This window comes from Semicossyphus pulcher, unplaced genomic scaffold (assembly GCF_022749685.1).
Source record: "Semicossyphus pulcher isolate SPU_LCO1_2020_fin unplaced genomic scaffold, fSemPul1.0.p SCAF_1, whole genome shotgun sequence".
NCBI lineage: Eukaryota > Metazoa > Chordata > Actinopteri > Labriformes > Labridae > Semicossyphus > Semicossyphus pulcher.
Genome location: NW_027211603.1, coordinates 19,606,999 through 19,625,000, shown reverse-complemented (window position 1 = coordinate 19,625,000; position 18,002 = coordinate 19,606,999). Strand labels below are relative to the sequence as shown.

General features: G+C 41.8%; 1 protein-coding gene across 13 annotated transcripts in view; it reads left to right on the top strand.

Annotated features, from left to right (window-relative positions):
- celf6 (CUGBP Elav-like family member 6) overlaps positions 1 to 15,923 on the top strand; it is a 142,996-nt gene extending 127,073 nt beyond the window's left edge. For 12 of the 13 annotated variants that reach the window (XM_069681536.1, XM_069681683.1, XM_069681462.1 and 9 more), the window contains 2 exons: positions 2,035 to 2,184; positions 8,424 to 15,923. In XM_069681536.1, the coding sequence (XP_069537637.1) occupies positions 2,035 to 2,162 (128 nt within the window). In that variant the 3' untranslated portion in view covers positions 2,163 to 2,184; positions 8,424 to 15,923. Of the gene's footprint in view, positions 1 to 2,034; positions 2,185 to 6,073; positions 6,134 to 8,423 lie in introns of those variants that run through there. The other variant, XM_069681315.1, reaches the window with a different exon arrangement.
- The last annotated feature ends 2,079 nt before the right edge of the window (positions 15,924 to 18,002 follow it).

Here is an 18,002-nt window from a genome sequence, read left to right as displayed (position 1 = left end):
CCTAAAGGGCTTCTAAATAAGGGGATGCTATTTTTTCTTTCTTATTTTTTCCTGCTTTTAAGTCGGGGAAAAGTTGCCTGTTCGTGTTTGTTTCAGCTGCGCTCATCTGCATATTCATATATTTACTGTACACACACTCACCATGCTCAGGAACTTTAACACGGCTAGCCTTAAGCTAATTTTTTTTTTCTCAACAACAAGCAAATCTTTTAGGTGCCGGTTTAGCTCAGCGGTTACATCGGCGGCCCATGTACACAGGCTACAGTCCTCCATGCGGTGGCCCGGGGCTCAACTCCCACCCTCGTGCCTTTGCCACCTGTCATCCCCCATTCTCTCTTCCCCTGTTAGAAACAGGCTGTTTCTAGCACTGTCCACGTCCACACTATCAATAAAGACATAAAAATGTATCTTAAAAAAACAAAACCCTTGCAAATGTACAACAATCATCACAATAAATATCTAAATAAATATGTATAAAACTAACATTTTCAGCACAGGAGCTTCCCATGAGAATTTCTGACTATCAGCAGCTTTAGTGGATCACCTGGAGCTTCTCTTACTTGTTCAAAGAGTTCATTGGTAGTTGCAGCAGAATAACAGACATTGTTTTTCAAAGGGAGTGAGGGTATTTGAATTGGGACCTTACCTCTCGACCACAGCCACGCCTGCATTCAAGCAGACAAGAGTTAGAGACAGCATCACTAGAAAGTAACTCTGTGAAACTGGGAGACGTATGCCTGCAGCACTCTCAGCTGCTCAACCTGGTCCTCCACTTGTATTTTCCCCATTGTCACACTATAATGTTTGCAACTTTGTGTGTGTTTTTATTAAAAATGCATAACATTACAGTGAGAAGAGGCGTTTTGCTGATATGGATGGCTGCGGTGAGAGCCATACATCAAACACGAGTAGTGTTCGGGGTATTCAGCTGCACAGCTCTGCACACTCAGTGCTGCATCAAAGATATGAAACCTCAGCCGCTTACTTTGTCTCCTGGAAACAGCTGAAGCTGGTGTGCACATATCTTTTTAGGCTTTTAGATTATTTCAATGCGCGGGAGTTTGTCCTCTGCTTCTGTACTCTGACCCCAGAGTCATATCAGCGTTTTGGCATGCGGATGTAAATGTGAGGTATGGAGATTCGTTAAAGGCAGGGATAGTGTGTCAGTGTGTGTGTGTGTGTGGGTGTGTGTGTTTGTGGGATTGGGAGGGGGATCACTGCCAACTGACAGGCCCTTCCCTGCTCAGTTTGTTTAAAGGGTTTGTAAAAGCAGCAGCCTTATCTCACCCGCACTGACAAAAGCCTGCCCTCTCCCCCCAAATTAAATTGGACCCATAGCGGTGTGATCAAATCAGCTGGCAGGCGGAAAATTCGGGCCGTCAATCACGAAGGTGTCTGATAAGAGCAGGCAAGGAGTCCCGGTGTGGAAAGCTTTGGGCTCATTCCGCCTCGACACCCAGGTGATAACTCAGAGCAGCAGGCACCTCCGTCCTACACACCTTGCTGCTAGCATCTCTTTGCGACCCCCACGACCTTTAGTCTTTACTCTGATACACACACGCGCGCACGCTCAGCCCTGCCACTCTAGGACGGCTCAAACACTCAGGTAACATTTACAGAAAAAAATCCACACACGGCATGAGACTCCTTTTTCTCTCTAATCTTTCAGCACCTTTTCATGTTTTTTTGTTCTCTGTTCGAGTCAAACTGCCGCTTTCTAATAGCGCCTCTCTGTCTGATTTTTAATATCTGTGTTATTAGCCTTTGTGGTGTTTTATGTAATCTTTTTAATTCAAAGATTTTCAATTAATCTCCTGAAAAGAGAAAACAAAGACCTATTGTTGTGTCATTGTCGAGAGTTAAAAAGGGTCTTCTTCTCCTCTCTTTTTTTTCTTTCATCTCTCCCGTCTGTTCTCCCTTTCTCCTCTTCCTGTTTCTCTCTCATCTATTCCCATTCTTCTCCCTTCGTGTATTATTCCTTCCCCCCCCCCACCCCCACATTTTTCTCTGCTCCCATCGCTCTCTTTCTCTCAGGCTTTGTGAGTTTTGATAACCCGTCCAGCGCTCAAGCCGCCATCCAGGCCATGAACGGCTTTCAGATAGGCATGAAGAGGCTGAAGGTGCAGCTAAAGCGGCCAAAGGATGCCAACCGACCTTACTGACTCGTCTGCTGTCCGTACCCAGGTACAGTAACACCCATAACGTAGTTGTGAATGTGTGAGAGTGCATCAATTTAAACATTATGCATTTAGCCGAGTTTAATACCATTTAAAACTTAAATCTTTTTCCGTTTTTATCTTTCTAATGTTTGTTAATTATTACTTAATACTATGTAATTGCAACTAAATAAACAAATATTTGTATTCAATCACTCACAAGACATTTTTAAAGTGTGGGCTTTTATTTTCCAGTGAGGGGATCAGTGTGGGCGGAGGTGGGCAAAAACAAAATCAACATCACCAGCTTTCCCGTCTATCAGCCAGTAAAAAAAAACACAAAATACCAGCAAAATAAAAATTGCAAAATGCACTGATAGTAATAAATGTCGTCAACAAGGGAATGCAGTTAAAACCCTCATTCAGGAGTCATTATCTGACTTTGTCCCCATGAGCCTTAATGTCACAAAGAATGTGTTATTTTCCAGGTCACCGTGTTTCTTTTTAACATACCAGCAGTGAACGTGTCAGGGCACTTTATTTCAGACTGGACAGGCCCTCCTCACAGAATCAGCCTCTCGAGGTTTCTGTCAGGTTGCCTCGCTCCTCTCAAATGTTTTTTTTTGTTTCTTCCGAGGTTTGAGATCTAATTTGTACCTGCAGGATACTCCAGTAAAAATTGATGACATCATCAATACCCAGCTGAGCATAATCACCCGTCTACTGAGGGCGGCATTGGGAATCGATGCAATTTGTTAAGCTACAAATTCATAAAAGCAGATAGCAGTCATTTCTCTCAATAGCCCAGATTTCTTTTAGCTGCTGAGCAAAATCCAGAGGTCCTTTCAGTCCAACTTTGACTCATAGGAAAATTAATCTACAGGATACAATATAATACAGAGCCTATATATTTTTACTTTGAGCATGAGGGATGGATGCAGGATGTTTGAGAGAAAAGTCTGTGCTCACAGAAAATAAACAAACACAAAGATGCTTAATGGAAAAGCACTCACTCACACTACAAACTGCAGTGGTTTGTATAATGATGGAGAACAGCACTGATGCCAGTAAGCACCATTTGGTTAGTTCAAGTGCAGCTTCACAAATGTGTTCTCAAGCGAAGCAGGCATTGTCCATTTCTATTATCTGTCATTCTTTGTGTGCAAATTTTAACAAATTGCAAACACAAAACATGGGGATGATTTCGCATTGAAAAGCGTGGTTGTTCTTCTGTGGACAGCTTTCACATGAGTTTGTCCTCTGTGTTACCTACTGCCCCGTATGTCCCCACATACCCTCTTTAAATGTGCTGTGACTTTGAAGCAGAGAAAACCTTTGACTGCTTATGAATTTTGTTTTGTTGATAATAGAGCTGAACAATTAATCGAAATTTTATCGAAATCGTAACATGATCTACTGCAAAAATGCAAATTGCAGCAGGTGCAATATTTCTTAATGGTGTGTCAATATACCACTTTAAGGGGTGCTGTTTAGCTCAGTTGGTAGAGCAGGCGCCCCATGTACTGAGGCTATATTCCTCGTTGCACTGATCGCCGGCTCAACTCCCGATCTGCCGGTGCATGTCATCCCCCCGCTCTACTCCAAACATTTCCTGTCTATCTTCAGCTGTCCTATCTAATAAAGCCAAAGGCCAAAAAAAAAAAAAAATTAATTACCACTTTAATTTAAATATTGAGCTGCTGAGATGTTCTGGCCCATCAGACACATCAGAAGTATCAAATATCTTTGTTTGGTACAGATCCTCTGAAAAAAATCACACCATAATTCTTTTAATATGTTTTTCAATGAAGAAGACAATAAGGATGTAAAAATGATCAATCCCTTTAACATCACAAATCATGTTGAAATTGCAATACAAGTCAAAATAATCGCAATTAGATATTTTTTCAAAAAGTCCTAGTTAATAATTAGTATTTTAACACTCTAATTACATGGCATTGTAAATGTCAAACATTCATGTTGGTGTGTATGTATGGTGTGTTCATTGTTAACTATGCCATTGTTCATAGATGGCAGCTACATCTACAGAGTTAATATAATACTCAACAAATTTAAGTTCATGTTTAAACGTCTGAAACTCAGCTGATCCATCGTGGAATAGTTAAAAACTATATATGCTAACATCTATAGCTATTTATTGGTGCTGTTTTTACAGAGTGTGCACTCAAACCGGAGCACATACCTACATGTGCTGTCTATATATTTATAGCACAACATATCTTCAATAGCCAACAGTTCCTTGGTTTTTGCACTTAAAATATCAGAGCTTTCATAAAAAACAATAAAAAGACGCTTTCCTTAAAGTGGCTCCATCCTTCAATAACGGCTAATTTCACAGTGTCAGCCTTGATTCAAAGAATCATCTCCCATCTGTTACAAAGTGCAGCTGCCAGAGCAAAATAATATAGACGCATGCTCTCCTCGCCCAATTGGCTCGGCAACTTTTCATTACAATAACATAAGCCTGGATTATATCCGTCCATAAATAAAAGCATGGTAATACTGTTTGTTTGTTTTAGAATTGACTCTTTAAAAGCCACAAGATGACATTAATGGAAGGTGGTGTGCAATACAAATGATAGATGCTCCCTTTATCCCTTTCGTGCTAGCATTTGAATAGAGCTGTGTCCTGCTAATTGAAGAGAGGCTTTCAAAGCAGACACCCTGAGAAAGGGGGGGGTCTGATTTAGCACATCAATGAGGCACAAATGGAAAATATCCTGCAACAGCAGCCAATGATAGGACGGTCATTGAGAAGTACTGAGGATGTCTCCAAGCACAGACATTTTCCAAAATAACATCCTGTCACTTTATCAGGACGAGTGTGTTTGTGTGTGTGTGTGTGTGTGTGTGTGTGTGTGTGTGCCCTCCTCGTCTCTGGTCTGGTTCAATCCATCTCTGTGTTTTTCTTTTGCTATTACACCACTTTTGTTGTTGAGTTAAGGAAAACCAATAGAGCAAAACCAATAGCAATCCCATGGAAACATTAAAGAAAAGAACACAAGCGGGGCTTCTGAGGGCAGCTACTGGTTTATGGATTCTTAAAAATCATGAAAGTCTTGTATAGAGAAGTCGTATTTAAGGAATTTGAAGAATCTAATTATGCATCTAACTCTTCTTTTCATTTATTGCCGTATATTGCTGCAGACAGTCGGCTGAGCTCCTGAGCAGAAGACTGAAAGAAGAGCAACAGTCACTGTTTAATTTTCTAAGTTCAGCTACAATATAACGATGAAAAACTTTGATGAAACTTGAATTATGATGTTTTTCCTTTGTGTGTGTTCCTTGAGTCAAAAACTTCAATATGTTGATAACTTCAGAGGCGGCCTTCTTCTCTATAATACCGACAATCCTACTTTGAAGTTGAATTAAAAACACGATCAGACAGCATTCTCCTCCGCTGCTCTCAGGAGCCCTGCTACTCGGAAATTGCGTTCTGTGTCTTAAAGATAAACTTAATGCAAAAAAAGCTGCACTGTACGGCCACCCATATAGCAAACAATGCAAGGCAAATCCAATTACTGTAGACAGGACACGTTCCTGAAATATGCATTTTCTGCCTTAAGGGTTATCTTTGTGAATATAAAAACATCAATTCAACCTTTTAACCTGCAAACCTCCACCACACTGAGGCATAAAGAAGCCTTTTGTTGATTGTTTGTTGTCTTATTTCTGTTTTACTTGTCATTCCTTTTCTTTTTCTCTCCAGTTTTTATGGTAATAACCGTAATAACCTCATTTGATTTGTCAGGCGCAATAAGTGAGAGTGTGGAACAAATATGGAAAGGGTGCTTTGAATTCTGACTAAAGGAAGAAAAAAAAAAAAGGAAATCCCACTGTTTCTTTCCTTCTTTTGCACCCCCACCAACCTGGCAACCTGACACGGCCAATCACAGTGTGAGGTGGCCTTGCTCCGCTATAGCCACACCTGTCATGGGGCCAAGTTCCCACAGCTGTAAGTTGAACCCATGGTGTCATTTTCTTTTGGATGACGTCATGTGGTGGGACTGTGACTGCGTTGCATGACGTGGCGTTGGTTGATCTCTCTGAACTCTATCTCTTTATACTCTGCCCTCCTTTATATATATATATTTAAATATACTGTATTCTGTATATTGGCAGTTTGTGGAGTGCAGTAAAACGATGCCTTTCTTGGCTGTTGTACATAACGTATCTGACGTGCTGATGGTTGGTGGATTATAACTGGAAGTGGCCTTTAACCCTTTGTGCTATTTGTACCGTGTGCCCTTGTGATGTTTACTTTCTCGTGTGGGGTTCATGTGTATGGATGTACTGTATTTTCTATGTCTCTACTTCTTCGCATTCACATCAACATGTTATTATTTTCCAGCAAACTATGATTTCTTATGAAAGTGTGAACCTGTGCAAAAATGACCTTTTTCTCACCCAGATCGACAGCTGTTTAGTCGAGAGATGGCCAGGATGACCCTATGTTTGTGTAGCCAATTAAATCTCCAGCGTTCACGCAGAGAGCACAGGCAAATGTTGACACTCCACTTCTCCCCTGATTCCATCTGCACAGGGAGTACTTCTGCAAGATTGTTTTGTTTGCCTAACATGAGAATCACTTCCCATTTATTTATTTATGAGGGTGCAAACCAATTACAGCGTGATAGCAGTGCTGCAGGCAGCGCTGCAGACACACATGGCCAGAATCTGTCCTCCATACTCAGCCTATATAGATATATAAGCAGGATGCAGAAATATAGGTGAATAAAAATGCAGGTATTTTGGTTATTGTTATTTAAAAAGAATATACCCCAAGATAAATCTTCTCTTGTTTTTTTGCTGCTTGCATTTTAAATGATTGTTACTTTTTCTGTTCAAAGAAAAAGGCAGCAAACAGATTCACGGTGAAAAAGGTCCTTTCTTTGCAAGTCAGTTTGTTTCTATCCCTCCAGGCCAAACCCTGATAAGAGTTAGTCGTTTTCATCGAACTTCTTTCTCCAGTATTCTTTCAGAGGCCCTGCAGGCGGCTCTCTCTCCCGTAGTCTATCCAATGAAGTCAGGGGGTGTCTAGCCAGGCAAGCCGCGAGGGATAAGGTCTTTCTGGCGTCAGCTATGCCTCTTAACAGCCAGGTGTCTTTTATGAAGCCATCTTAGTAGATGGGAAAGTGTTGGGGGGTGGGTAATGCTGGGACAAAAATCTTCAAATTCTTTATTATCTGACAGAGTTGGAGGGTAGTTATGTTGTTTCAAAAGGAGCTGCTTGGCGGGGAAAAAAAAGATCTATTTTCCAGCCGCTGTGTTTTTCTGCTCCGTGGTAGATGTATATAGTGAGAATCGCTAGTGGCTTATAAAAGAGGGCATCAGTAATCGGGACTCTTAGTGCTTTATGCCGCTAATGGCCGGGCTCGCTTTGGCACACATATAAAAGAAGCAAGAATCTCCGCTCGCACATCTCGAAAGCAGATCTATTATGAAATGGTAACAAGCTCATTTACAGGAATGGAAAGGAAGAACAAAGAGCGTCTGGGCGCGCGTTCCCGTCACAAAGTCAGACCCTTTCATGTTCACTCCCGGAGAGTGATTTACTGTGATTTCCAAGCCTTTCTTCCCCGACATCATAGCTCACAACATATTAAGGATGATAGGCTGTAAACTAGATCTTTTATATCCAAAGCTCGCCAGCGTGGACACATTTAGTGACAGTGCAGCATTTAAAGTGAGCACAAAGGCAGGGGAGATACTGGGTTGTTTTTTTCTTAGATCTAATTACAGGCTGTTTTTTTTTATTTGTACACTTTTTTTCTGTCATTATCATTACACCAATTTACCTCTCGCACACACACACTTGTCTTGTCCTCTTTTATGTTCCCTTCTTGTTCTTTTGGTAATTTGTTTGTGAGGAATTAACAATAAGGTGAAGCAACATCTCAGGCCACATTCAGCTGTAGTTTAGTTCATGCAGGGAGATGGAGTCAGTTTAAATTAGGGCCCCTCTTGGATTATTGCTGTCACAGTGTAGATGTCTGTTCCATATGGTTAAAACACAAATCTCCCACCCCACCTCTAGCCCACTTATTTCTGCTTTTGATTGACACACTCCTCCTTTTTTTTTCCTCTCCTCCCCGTCTGTTTCTCATGCTGTTGGCTGTGCCTGTCAGTCTGTGTGATAACCAGGAGCCAGCAACCCTGAGCATGTTTGCCACAGCCTCACTGAATCCACTCTCCCTTTTCTCCCACCTCTCTCTCTCTCTCCCTCTCCCTCTCTCTCTCTCACAGGATGAAGGGCCACAACACCTTATTTCCACAAGTGCAGTAAAAGTACAAAGACTTCTTGCTCTGCTACATATCATGAAGGAAGGGTGGTCCCTTGATCCTGCTGGAAACCCGCTGAAAGATTGGGTGACTGAGAGAGGGATCCCAGAGTTGTTTTTTTATTTCATTTGGTTTGAGTTTTTTCTTTCTTCGCAAATGCCTCTTTTCTCCCTGTTTTGCTTTGGCGTCTGTGGAAGAAGATTTTTTGCAGAGACCAACTTTTTGCTGCTGTTTTTTAGACATGATGGAAAAAAAAAAACCTTTATAGACTCATTATGCTCAAAGCATGCATACTGACACAGGATATAGATAAACACACACATAACAGAGCAAACATACACATTTAAGGAAGCCACACTTAAAAAAAAAAAAAAAGAAAAACGAAAAAAAAAAAACTACTTTGTACATGTATAAATACGTGCAAATGCCAACTCAAGTACTGAAGCAAACACATGCGTGTGCTCACACACATACACACAAACACACACACCAGCCTGCTGCCATTTTGGTTTTTGTGCCTACACAGGTGTTGTGCTCTGTGACAGGGCAAGCTCTGGATCAAAGAAGAAACCGAGAAGAAGAAGAGGAGAAGAAGAGGAGAATCCAGGATAATTTACATGCATCATTCCTTAGGAAATAGGGACCAAAGGACTAAACGCTTTTTAAAAGAATATAAATATATAAATATATAAATATATATTTAAAAACTCATACCTTGTAGCTGCAAGTATTACAATTTACTCGTAGTCAAAAAAAATCATTAAATCAATATCCAGTGGCCTACTGTAAGTACGACTAAAAGAACATGGAAATAATGTATAAAAAAAGACAAGGAAGCGTAGTATAGGGGCTGACCTTTTGCTCTGGATGCTGATTTAGCACCAGGTTGTAGAATAGTAGAGTAGAGTAGAAAAAAAAGAAGTAGATTTGCTAACTTTTGCTGTTGTTTAAAAAAATACTTGAAGTCTTATTGAAACGGGGGAGGGCAACAGGAGGGGGGGGGGGGAGGAAAACATTCATCTGCCCCTGAACGCAACGAGTCTCTTTCTCTTGGATATTAAAGGTATCAGCCACTGGATATCTCGCTCATCATGATGTACAAGTCACCGCGCTCTCTGACAGCTATGAACAGACTGTTCTGGACGACAAAAAAAGAACGAGGAGAGGAAAAAAAAAAAAAAGACTGAACTTTCTCGAGTCTGTGCTGGACAGGGTGCAGACGTTTGAGGCTTCTCACTAGCCTTTGTGTTCAAGCGACAATCCACTGTAAAGACCAAGCAAAATGGACATGGGGTGTCTTTTATTTTTGTCTATTCTTTTCTTGACCTTTTGTATTATTGCAACAAGGAGTGTGAATTATGAAGCCACAAATTGTTAAGAGGAGATGGTTCTAGAAAGAGTGATGAAAATGAGTGGTGCAAGGGAGGAAGGAGGAAGGTGACAGCTACTGAAACTGCCAGCAGAATGAACTCAATATACAAATGAATGAACCCTTATGATGGTGTCAAAAACAGGTTATGCCCATTGTAAACAAACAGGACTAACATAAGCGACATGCCAAGGATATGTGTGTCCACTGGAGCTGCTGCAAATCTCCAGATCGAGAAGAATTGTCTTGGCAGATACAAACAAACCTTTCTCTGAAGACAAACTCAATTTAGTGTATTGATGGCAAAAGGGGTCTAGGCTTTTAGAGCTCATTCAGCTCTGTCAAATATAATGTAAATTCATTCTTAACATATTCCCTGACATGCTTTCTTCATATATTATACATAGGGCATTTGGGGAAAAAAAAGCTACTGCTTAAACAGACTATATCTAAATGAGCTCCATCATTCAGCTCGCTTGTAGCCTCCTTGACAGTGAAGCCAAACAGGACCGAGTGAAGCACTTCAGCACTGTCATGTCTTGATTTAGAGGCCTGCAGCCTTCATTTTGACTGTTTTAGAGTTCTGGGTTCAGACTTCTCTCTAAAAGCAGATCAATATGTTTGGAATGAGTCTAGAGGGAGGAGCGATGCTGTTTCAGTCGGTCTGAACACTTCCCAATTTTCTCTGTCGAACACCAGCTCACATCCGTACACCAGCCCTTTGAGCACTGACAGCTGGCGGTAAGAGGCATGGCTCGGCAAGACGGGGAGAGGGAGGCGAGGAGAGGAAGTCAACAACCAAACAAGATCCTTAAAACTGATGCTTCGAGGAAAATGCCCAGTGACTTTATCCCAAAAATTAGAGGCTCTAATCCGGCTCCTTGTGGAACACCCTACATATCTAGGCTATATGTTTTCAAAGAACAGGACTAAAGAGACTGGACTCAGGAACTGGTTGGACTGGAGTACCAGTTTGATACTGGGACTCTTCTCCTTGCTGTTCTCTCCCCTTTTTCACTCTATCTTTATTGATAAAAGTAGACCAGACCTATTACAAATCTCCAAAGGAGCGACTGATACAATGTGCCAGCAGATTTCAGAGTCCTCAATGTCATTGTCCTTAAACAAGCAGACAGTTTTTATTTGAGTCCTGACATAAGAGTGCCATGTACCCCTTTCTCTTTCCACCGTCCTAAGAGCAGCCATGCTTTTCCAAACCTCAGTCCCACTGTTCAGCAGCTCTCCCCTTGGAACAGCGTTTTCCAAACCTGGCTAATGTCTGTGCTCACTACCCTTCAATTATCTCCTGCACCGTATTAGACATGCTATTTCACCTTTCCCTCTAATCACACTGTAATCACCAGCCTCTATACATTAGCAGCAACCAAGTGAAAAATCACTGGGATAATCACTTGGACCAAATGACGGGAGAGATGGTCCCCCTGCATGCACACGGATGACAGAAGGAAGATTAGAGAGAATTATGTTTGTGCCTACTCCCTGGCAAGGCTGCTGACAGCTGACCTGGCACCGATAATACTGTCGAATTTACCCAAAGGGGCGATGGAGGGTGTGGGATAAAACCTACTATATCACAACAAGGTGTTAATATTGCAAAGTAGATTAACGTTGCCAAAATTTAATAAGAAAGATGGACAAACATTTTATTTTTCCTTTCGCACAAACCCAACAAAAGTTGCTTAAAATTGGGTCAAAAGCAACATTGTTGCAGGAAATCCTTATTTTGTAGAAGCAGCTGCTGTAAGGACTGAGTTATTGTGCTTCTTCTTTCAGCAAGTAATTGTGTCTCAACTATCTCTTCAGAGGCCGCAATTTTTCACAAAATAACTCGTTCTACTCTTCTTTCTTTTTGTTGCTTGTAACCCTGCTGGGACACCTGCAAAGCACAGTATTGTTCAACGCTGAAAGAACATTTGTGAAGCACAGTAGTTCTTCAGATTCAAAATTATGGCCTCCAAAATGACAGTTTTTTTTTTTAAATCGTTGGAAAGAAAAACAGCCTTCCTTCCTCTGCCCGCTAACGGACTTTAGTTGGAAGCTAGTAGCGACATGAAGTAGGTCAAAACCAAGCCATGTTCTCCAACCATTTGTGCTCATTATTCATGTGAAGCTGAACTAATCGATGGCAGATCTAATGTTCCATGAGCAATGAAATTTCCTGTCCTTGCATCGGCCATCTTTAGAGTGCGTCCTGCAAGTGAGACTCCGTCAGGCTGAACATGAACCTTGCATGCCTGCTCCGGTGATCTCCTCTGTCTTGTACCGGATGCTGTACTGGTTCCCAGTGCTAATTGCAGGTAGAGTCCCTAGTGAGCCAAAACCCAGCCTAGCCTGGTATCCTGCTGTCTGCTTGGCTAACAGTGCAGTGTTCATGTAGCATCTCCGCTATGCCAGGGCTAAATTAGGCAATGTGAAATCGGCACTTCAACACTTAACAAGGGCGCTCTTAGTTCTTTTTACACCCCGGGGAGGATGTTACCGAGATGACGTGCATTAAAGCAGAAATAGCTATGAAATACGCTACCAAATCAAGATTGTTTTTAGACTTTGCCATTCCCCCATTTATCGACAAGCGTCTCTGCCTCCCTGCCCTTCTCCAAGCCTCAGTGTGGTTGGGTTTTTACTTTAGCCCAGGCCATGTTTCACCTCCAAGAGCAATGACAAATGCCAGCCCAGCAGGCACTCGCCAAGCTGTTGCCAAAATGCTATTTGATATTTGTCCTCTAATTTACAAAGAGAAAAATGTAACTTGGCATTTTAGCCAAAAGGAATTAATATGAATCTAATTAATAGCTTAAACGTAATAGTCAACATTTCAGGCAAAAATCTACAAGGACACCCCTAAAAGCATAAAACTTCTGCCCCCTGTAGCCTCACTGCCTTTCTTTAGCATCTTACAATCCATGGTCAAGTGCTCAAGTATAGCCAGTCTTATTAAAATGAGCATTCATGCCACTTGTTTTTCTACCACCTAGCATAGTCCTGCTTTGACCCTGTATCATTAAATTAGAAATTTAAGGCTATACAGTATACCTGTTTTCTCACAATAACATGACTCACAAGGTCAGTGCTCCAGAGCAGCGTGAATACTTCAAGGGTGCCAGGCGGTAGCAGCTCGAGCAGAGAACTACTAGAGCATGTCTACGAGTCTCTAACCCCCCGGGTGCATAACACTCACCCTAAAATAGCAGTGATTGTCAAGGAAAGGAAGTGAAATGTAATTGACTGAAAGTGGAGAGATAATTAAAGGAACCTGTTGGACAGGAGGGAAGAAATTAATGCCTCTCATTTAATAGCTGCTTTGGGAGAGAGCTTTTCCGTCATCTCACTTGAGCGCAGAAAGGGTTTCGCTGTGGAAATGGGATTTGGTATGGAAAAAGGTGGAGGTGGAAATAGGCACAGGGTGGTGGGGGTGCTGTGTGCTAAACTGAACCTCCACAAAATCACTCCCGATACTCAGGGCATCAGGCGCTATGATGTCATGATTAGTGGAGAGGTTCAGAGCCTTGCCTTACCCCTGATCCTGAGGGAGGTCTAGCAGAATCACAAATATGAGGTCGGTGCAAATATTGTCATTGCAAATACGGTCATTGCATACATGAGGTCAGTGCAAATACGAGGGCAGTGTTCTCAGATCGCATCGCATCGCGGGTGTTGAGCCAGCTGAAGGGCTGATGAACCACCGAAATTGTTCCAAGAGTAACAATCAAACGAGAAAAAAAAAAAAAGATGCCATCGCCCAACTAACAGCGCACAGTGGATCGCTGGAGGTGTGCAATTATGTTAACAACATGGCTGACAGTAATGAAGACAAAGACTTTTTTTATTCCTTAATGTAAATAGCCTATTAAATAAAAAAAAAAACAAGAAGGTTGTATAGCAGCTTGTGTTGAGAAGCCCAACTCTGTGGGACAATGATGTCACTATAAAATGTATCCACAGAAGTGCAGGGATAAAGGAGAGTTTTGGTGCGTTTAAGCCCCTTAAGTTGCGGCTCTGAACATGCATCCTACAACTGGAAGTGACGGACAAAGGCTTAGAGGGTGTCTGACTTAGTGTCAAACCTAAGCCACAGCCCCGAAGTGATCCGTTAATTAAGATTCTGTGTACACCGACATGTCATGATTTTTCTGACAGAAGAAAGATCGCCTGTGCGGTAATTGGATTAGTCCAATTGGGGGTTGATGAACAGATATGACAGTGACAGTAGAGTTCATCCATCTGCATGCTAACCACTTGACAGGGCGACAAAAAAAGCATCAGCCACCATGAAACTTTTTCATATCCTACGGAAAAACGACAGACTGGGCTCCGCGACTTTAAAGGAAGTTTTACAAAATGAAACTCCAGGTTAACAGTTTGTTCAACGTGTACATAAAAATTGTCATTTACTACACATGGTCGAAGCCACACGTACATGGTTAGGCTGAGATTGGGGGAAGGGGACAAACAAAGACAGCCGTTATTGTAGAACCCAGCAGAACCCCCTGCCAGCTTGACCCAATCTGCCACCGCTCTCCCGACCACACAGCTGCATTACTCCTGTACATACAATATAGCTTATTTTTCAATTCTGTTCAACCTTCTTTATAGGCCGTACGATAGATCATGTTCAAACTTTTAAAAAACTAAAAGAATAGTTAATATATTTCAGTGAAACTAAGAGAAGGAACCTATGAAATAATTTATCAAAAACAGAAGATAAAATGATGTTATTTCTTGTACAGTGAAGCACTGATGTTGAAAAATGGGATTTTATACTCATGTTGGTAAATAGTTCTTTATTTTCTCTGTTTTGCTTTGTTATTATCTGCTGAAGCTGGGATAGACCCATTGTCATGAGGTTTATTCGTATATGCTTTGATCATATTTCCTTTTTTTTGGCTGCACAATCCCTGTAAGAGAACTCTCATGGATGAGCAAGTTCGGAGAGATTCTGCTCATTGAAAGCTCTTAAATCAATACAAGAATTAACAAACTGCACAGTAAAGGATGATTGATGGTACCGGTCATGTGGATTCAGGAGAAAACAATGAGTCCATTGCACAACGGAGTTCAAATGAATCAGCATTGCATGTTCAAAAAGAAGCTTATTTGAGGCCTTTTGTTTGTTTTTCAGAAAAAAATGACAAAAAACAAAGAGAAAAAAATATCAAACTTTGCAGTCAGATTGGTTGATATCTTTCCTGTCATATCTCATTGTGTTTAAGCAGTTGGTGGATTCTTCGAATGCTTTTCTCTCTTAATGTCATGATGTATTTTATTTATTTAGTTTGTTTATTTAATGGTCGGATGCGATCATTGACATCAACTCTGTTCTTACTTTTGGGAAGATCCTTCCACAGTTTGTTATCTAATGTCCACTGACGACAATGTACCAACAGTAGATAGTGCCATGTTGCTTTATTACATTCAGGTTGATTTGCTAATGTGAGGAGGGAATTCTGCCTTAAACCCAGCCTGTTCTCTCTGACGGTACTACCTGTGAACAGTGGTCACACACACTATAATCTGGGGATGCCAAATGTTCTATCTTCAACGGTCAAAAATCAACAAACACTTTGCCAGAGTCAGTTTTGCCTCGTTCCCATTCTGACACAAATATGGATGTGGTCATCCACCTCCATTTCCATTGGTTACAAGGACCAAAATGTAAACACACTCAGCTAACTGAGCACTTTGCTCCAATCAAGCATTCAATGAGAGCCTTTAAATAATCCACACGTAGTCATAGGTGATTTTGCACCTTTAATCTTTGTGTCATGAATCATAACATTCCCAGCTTCACGATCTAATTTCATCCCCTTTTTTTGTTCTCATACTGATTTAATTTATAATTATATATTTGGGTATTTATATCCACACTGAATGGGATAATCAAGACTTTTGTTACTGGACTTGAACAAACTGATTTACTGTTTTCTTTTTGTTCGAAACAGAGATGTAATTTGAATTAGCGTTGGCTCGGGTCCTTTCCTGATTCGGGGTGATATCTCCCATAGTGCTCCTGAACTCTGTAGTTCTCTAGTTCATTATATTCTGCTTAGACTAAAATAAAGCACAGTCCTGTAGAAGATTGAGCCTGCTTTGTCCTTTTTATCTTTTCACATAGCTTTATTAAATAATTCCTGAAGGTTTGGATCCGTCATGGCGTGCATGCAAAGGTGTAAAGTGTTCGCTGTGCTCTTGTCACTTGGCTTGTGGAGAGAATGCATTTAGGACATGTCATTGTATTAATTGAGCTAACAGCGCTAACCATATCCGAATACCAAATTAGATGAGACGGTTAGTAGGAAATCGTTTAAAAAGGGCGAATAATGCATAATAAATGGAAGGGAGATTGGAAGAGGGAGGGGAATAAATTGTGAATTGATTAAAGGGAAATGGATATTCAGCTCTTGTCTCGTGGAGGTGTTACAGTGAAAACAAAATCAGGTGCAACGGGTGCTGCTGGTCATCGTCTGTGAATGAGAAGCACGAGGCGGATCGATTAATCAGAGGTTTTCCTCGTGCTTGTTTCATGGACGGAGACGTTGCGGTAAGGAGGGTGGGGTCACTTTGAAGCCTGAGGTCAGTGTTCTTTTTATGGCCTCTAGTCTCCTCCTTCCTCATTAACCTTTAGAGTCAGTCAGAAGTCACCAGACTCCTCCAGACTAATACAGTGGAAACAGAAGTCCTTACAACAATGTGTCCAGCAACTAACCCTCTTTGGTGACTTAACTTGTTTCTTTAACATTGAATGAGGCCTATTGTTTTGGCCCAAAGTGGTGTTCTGGGATACACCAATGTACTTGCCCACTGTCCAGCCATGCATCCATTATGTATAGCGCTTATCCAGTTAAGGTTCGGGGGGGGTAGGGTGGAGCCTATCCCAGCTGTCATTGGGCGAGAGGCGGGGTAAGTCCTCGACTGATCGCCAGTCAGTCACAGGGCTGACACATAGAGACAGACAACCTTTCACACTCACATTCACACCTATAGGCAATTTTGAGTCATCAATGAACCTAACGAGCATGTCTTTGGACTGTGGGAGGAAGCCGAAGCACACGAATGCACGGGGAGAACATGCAAACTCCACACAGAAAGGCCCACTTCGTCTGAAGCGGAGTTCGAACCAGGAACCTTCTAGCCAACCACTGCACCACCGTGCAGCACCTTGCCCACTGTCATTTTACTTTATTTTTAAGCCGTTTTATCAATATCATGTAGAACACCAGAAACGACAAAATATAAATTAAAGTGCTCTGTACAGCAGCAGCGCGGTCGCAGTAAAGAGCAGAAGGAGTCAGACTTCACCCATCACATCACGGGAGTATTGAGAGTTGACCCGGGGTCGTGTGGAAAGGCAGTTGACCGACAAGACGATGGCTGACAATCAGGCGTCAAAGATCAAAGTCATGCTGCAAATAGATTCAGGCTGATGGCAGATGGACAACACCCACTGGACAGCTTGGGAAAAACAAAGTCAGACAGAGTGGAAGGACAACAAATTTTATCAACTTCTCGTGGATCGCTTGTTTTCTCCTTGTGCGAGGAAGCTAAGTAACATGGACTATGACAAAAAGATCATTCTTAACAAATTTGACCAACCTCCTCTTCAGTAAAATAACGCTGACAATGACAGAATGACGCCCAATCTTGTTACTACTTCAAATCAACATGGTTCGACAATTTCCCGCAGTCACATCCATCCATCGAAACAGGGACAACATTAAAACTCTGACAGTAATTGTTCCCAGAGTAGAGTATGACACCTCAGGGAACATCAATGACCAAACCGTCCCCAGACACCAAACATCATCTCTTGTTTATGGCCCTCTGTGGTGCGTCCGTGTAGCAGCACTGGTGTGGAAACAGATTTATGGTTGCTAAATTTGCAGGTGATAAAAAGGCAAAGAGTGGCCAGTTGGGGCACTAACTCTTGGCTATTCACATGTTGACTCCTTGCCGAGTCTCCGGGGACCCTTTCTCATTGTGCGGCAGACACTCCATGATTCCACATGACAAACTGGATTGTTCCTCGAGTGAGTCCTGCTGAATTATTTTGGTCCTTTCGATTGCATCTCCTACCCCAGAGATTTTCCTCCACTGTTGCCTTTGAGCCATAAGCCTCGACAGCAACCGTTGTCGATACTCAATCTGTTCTGTAACCC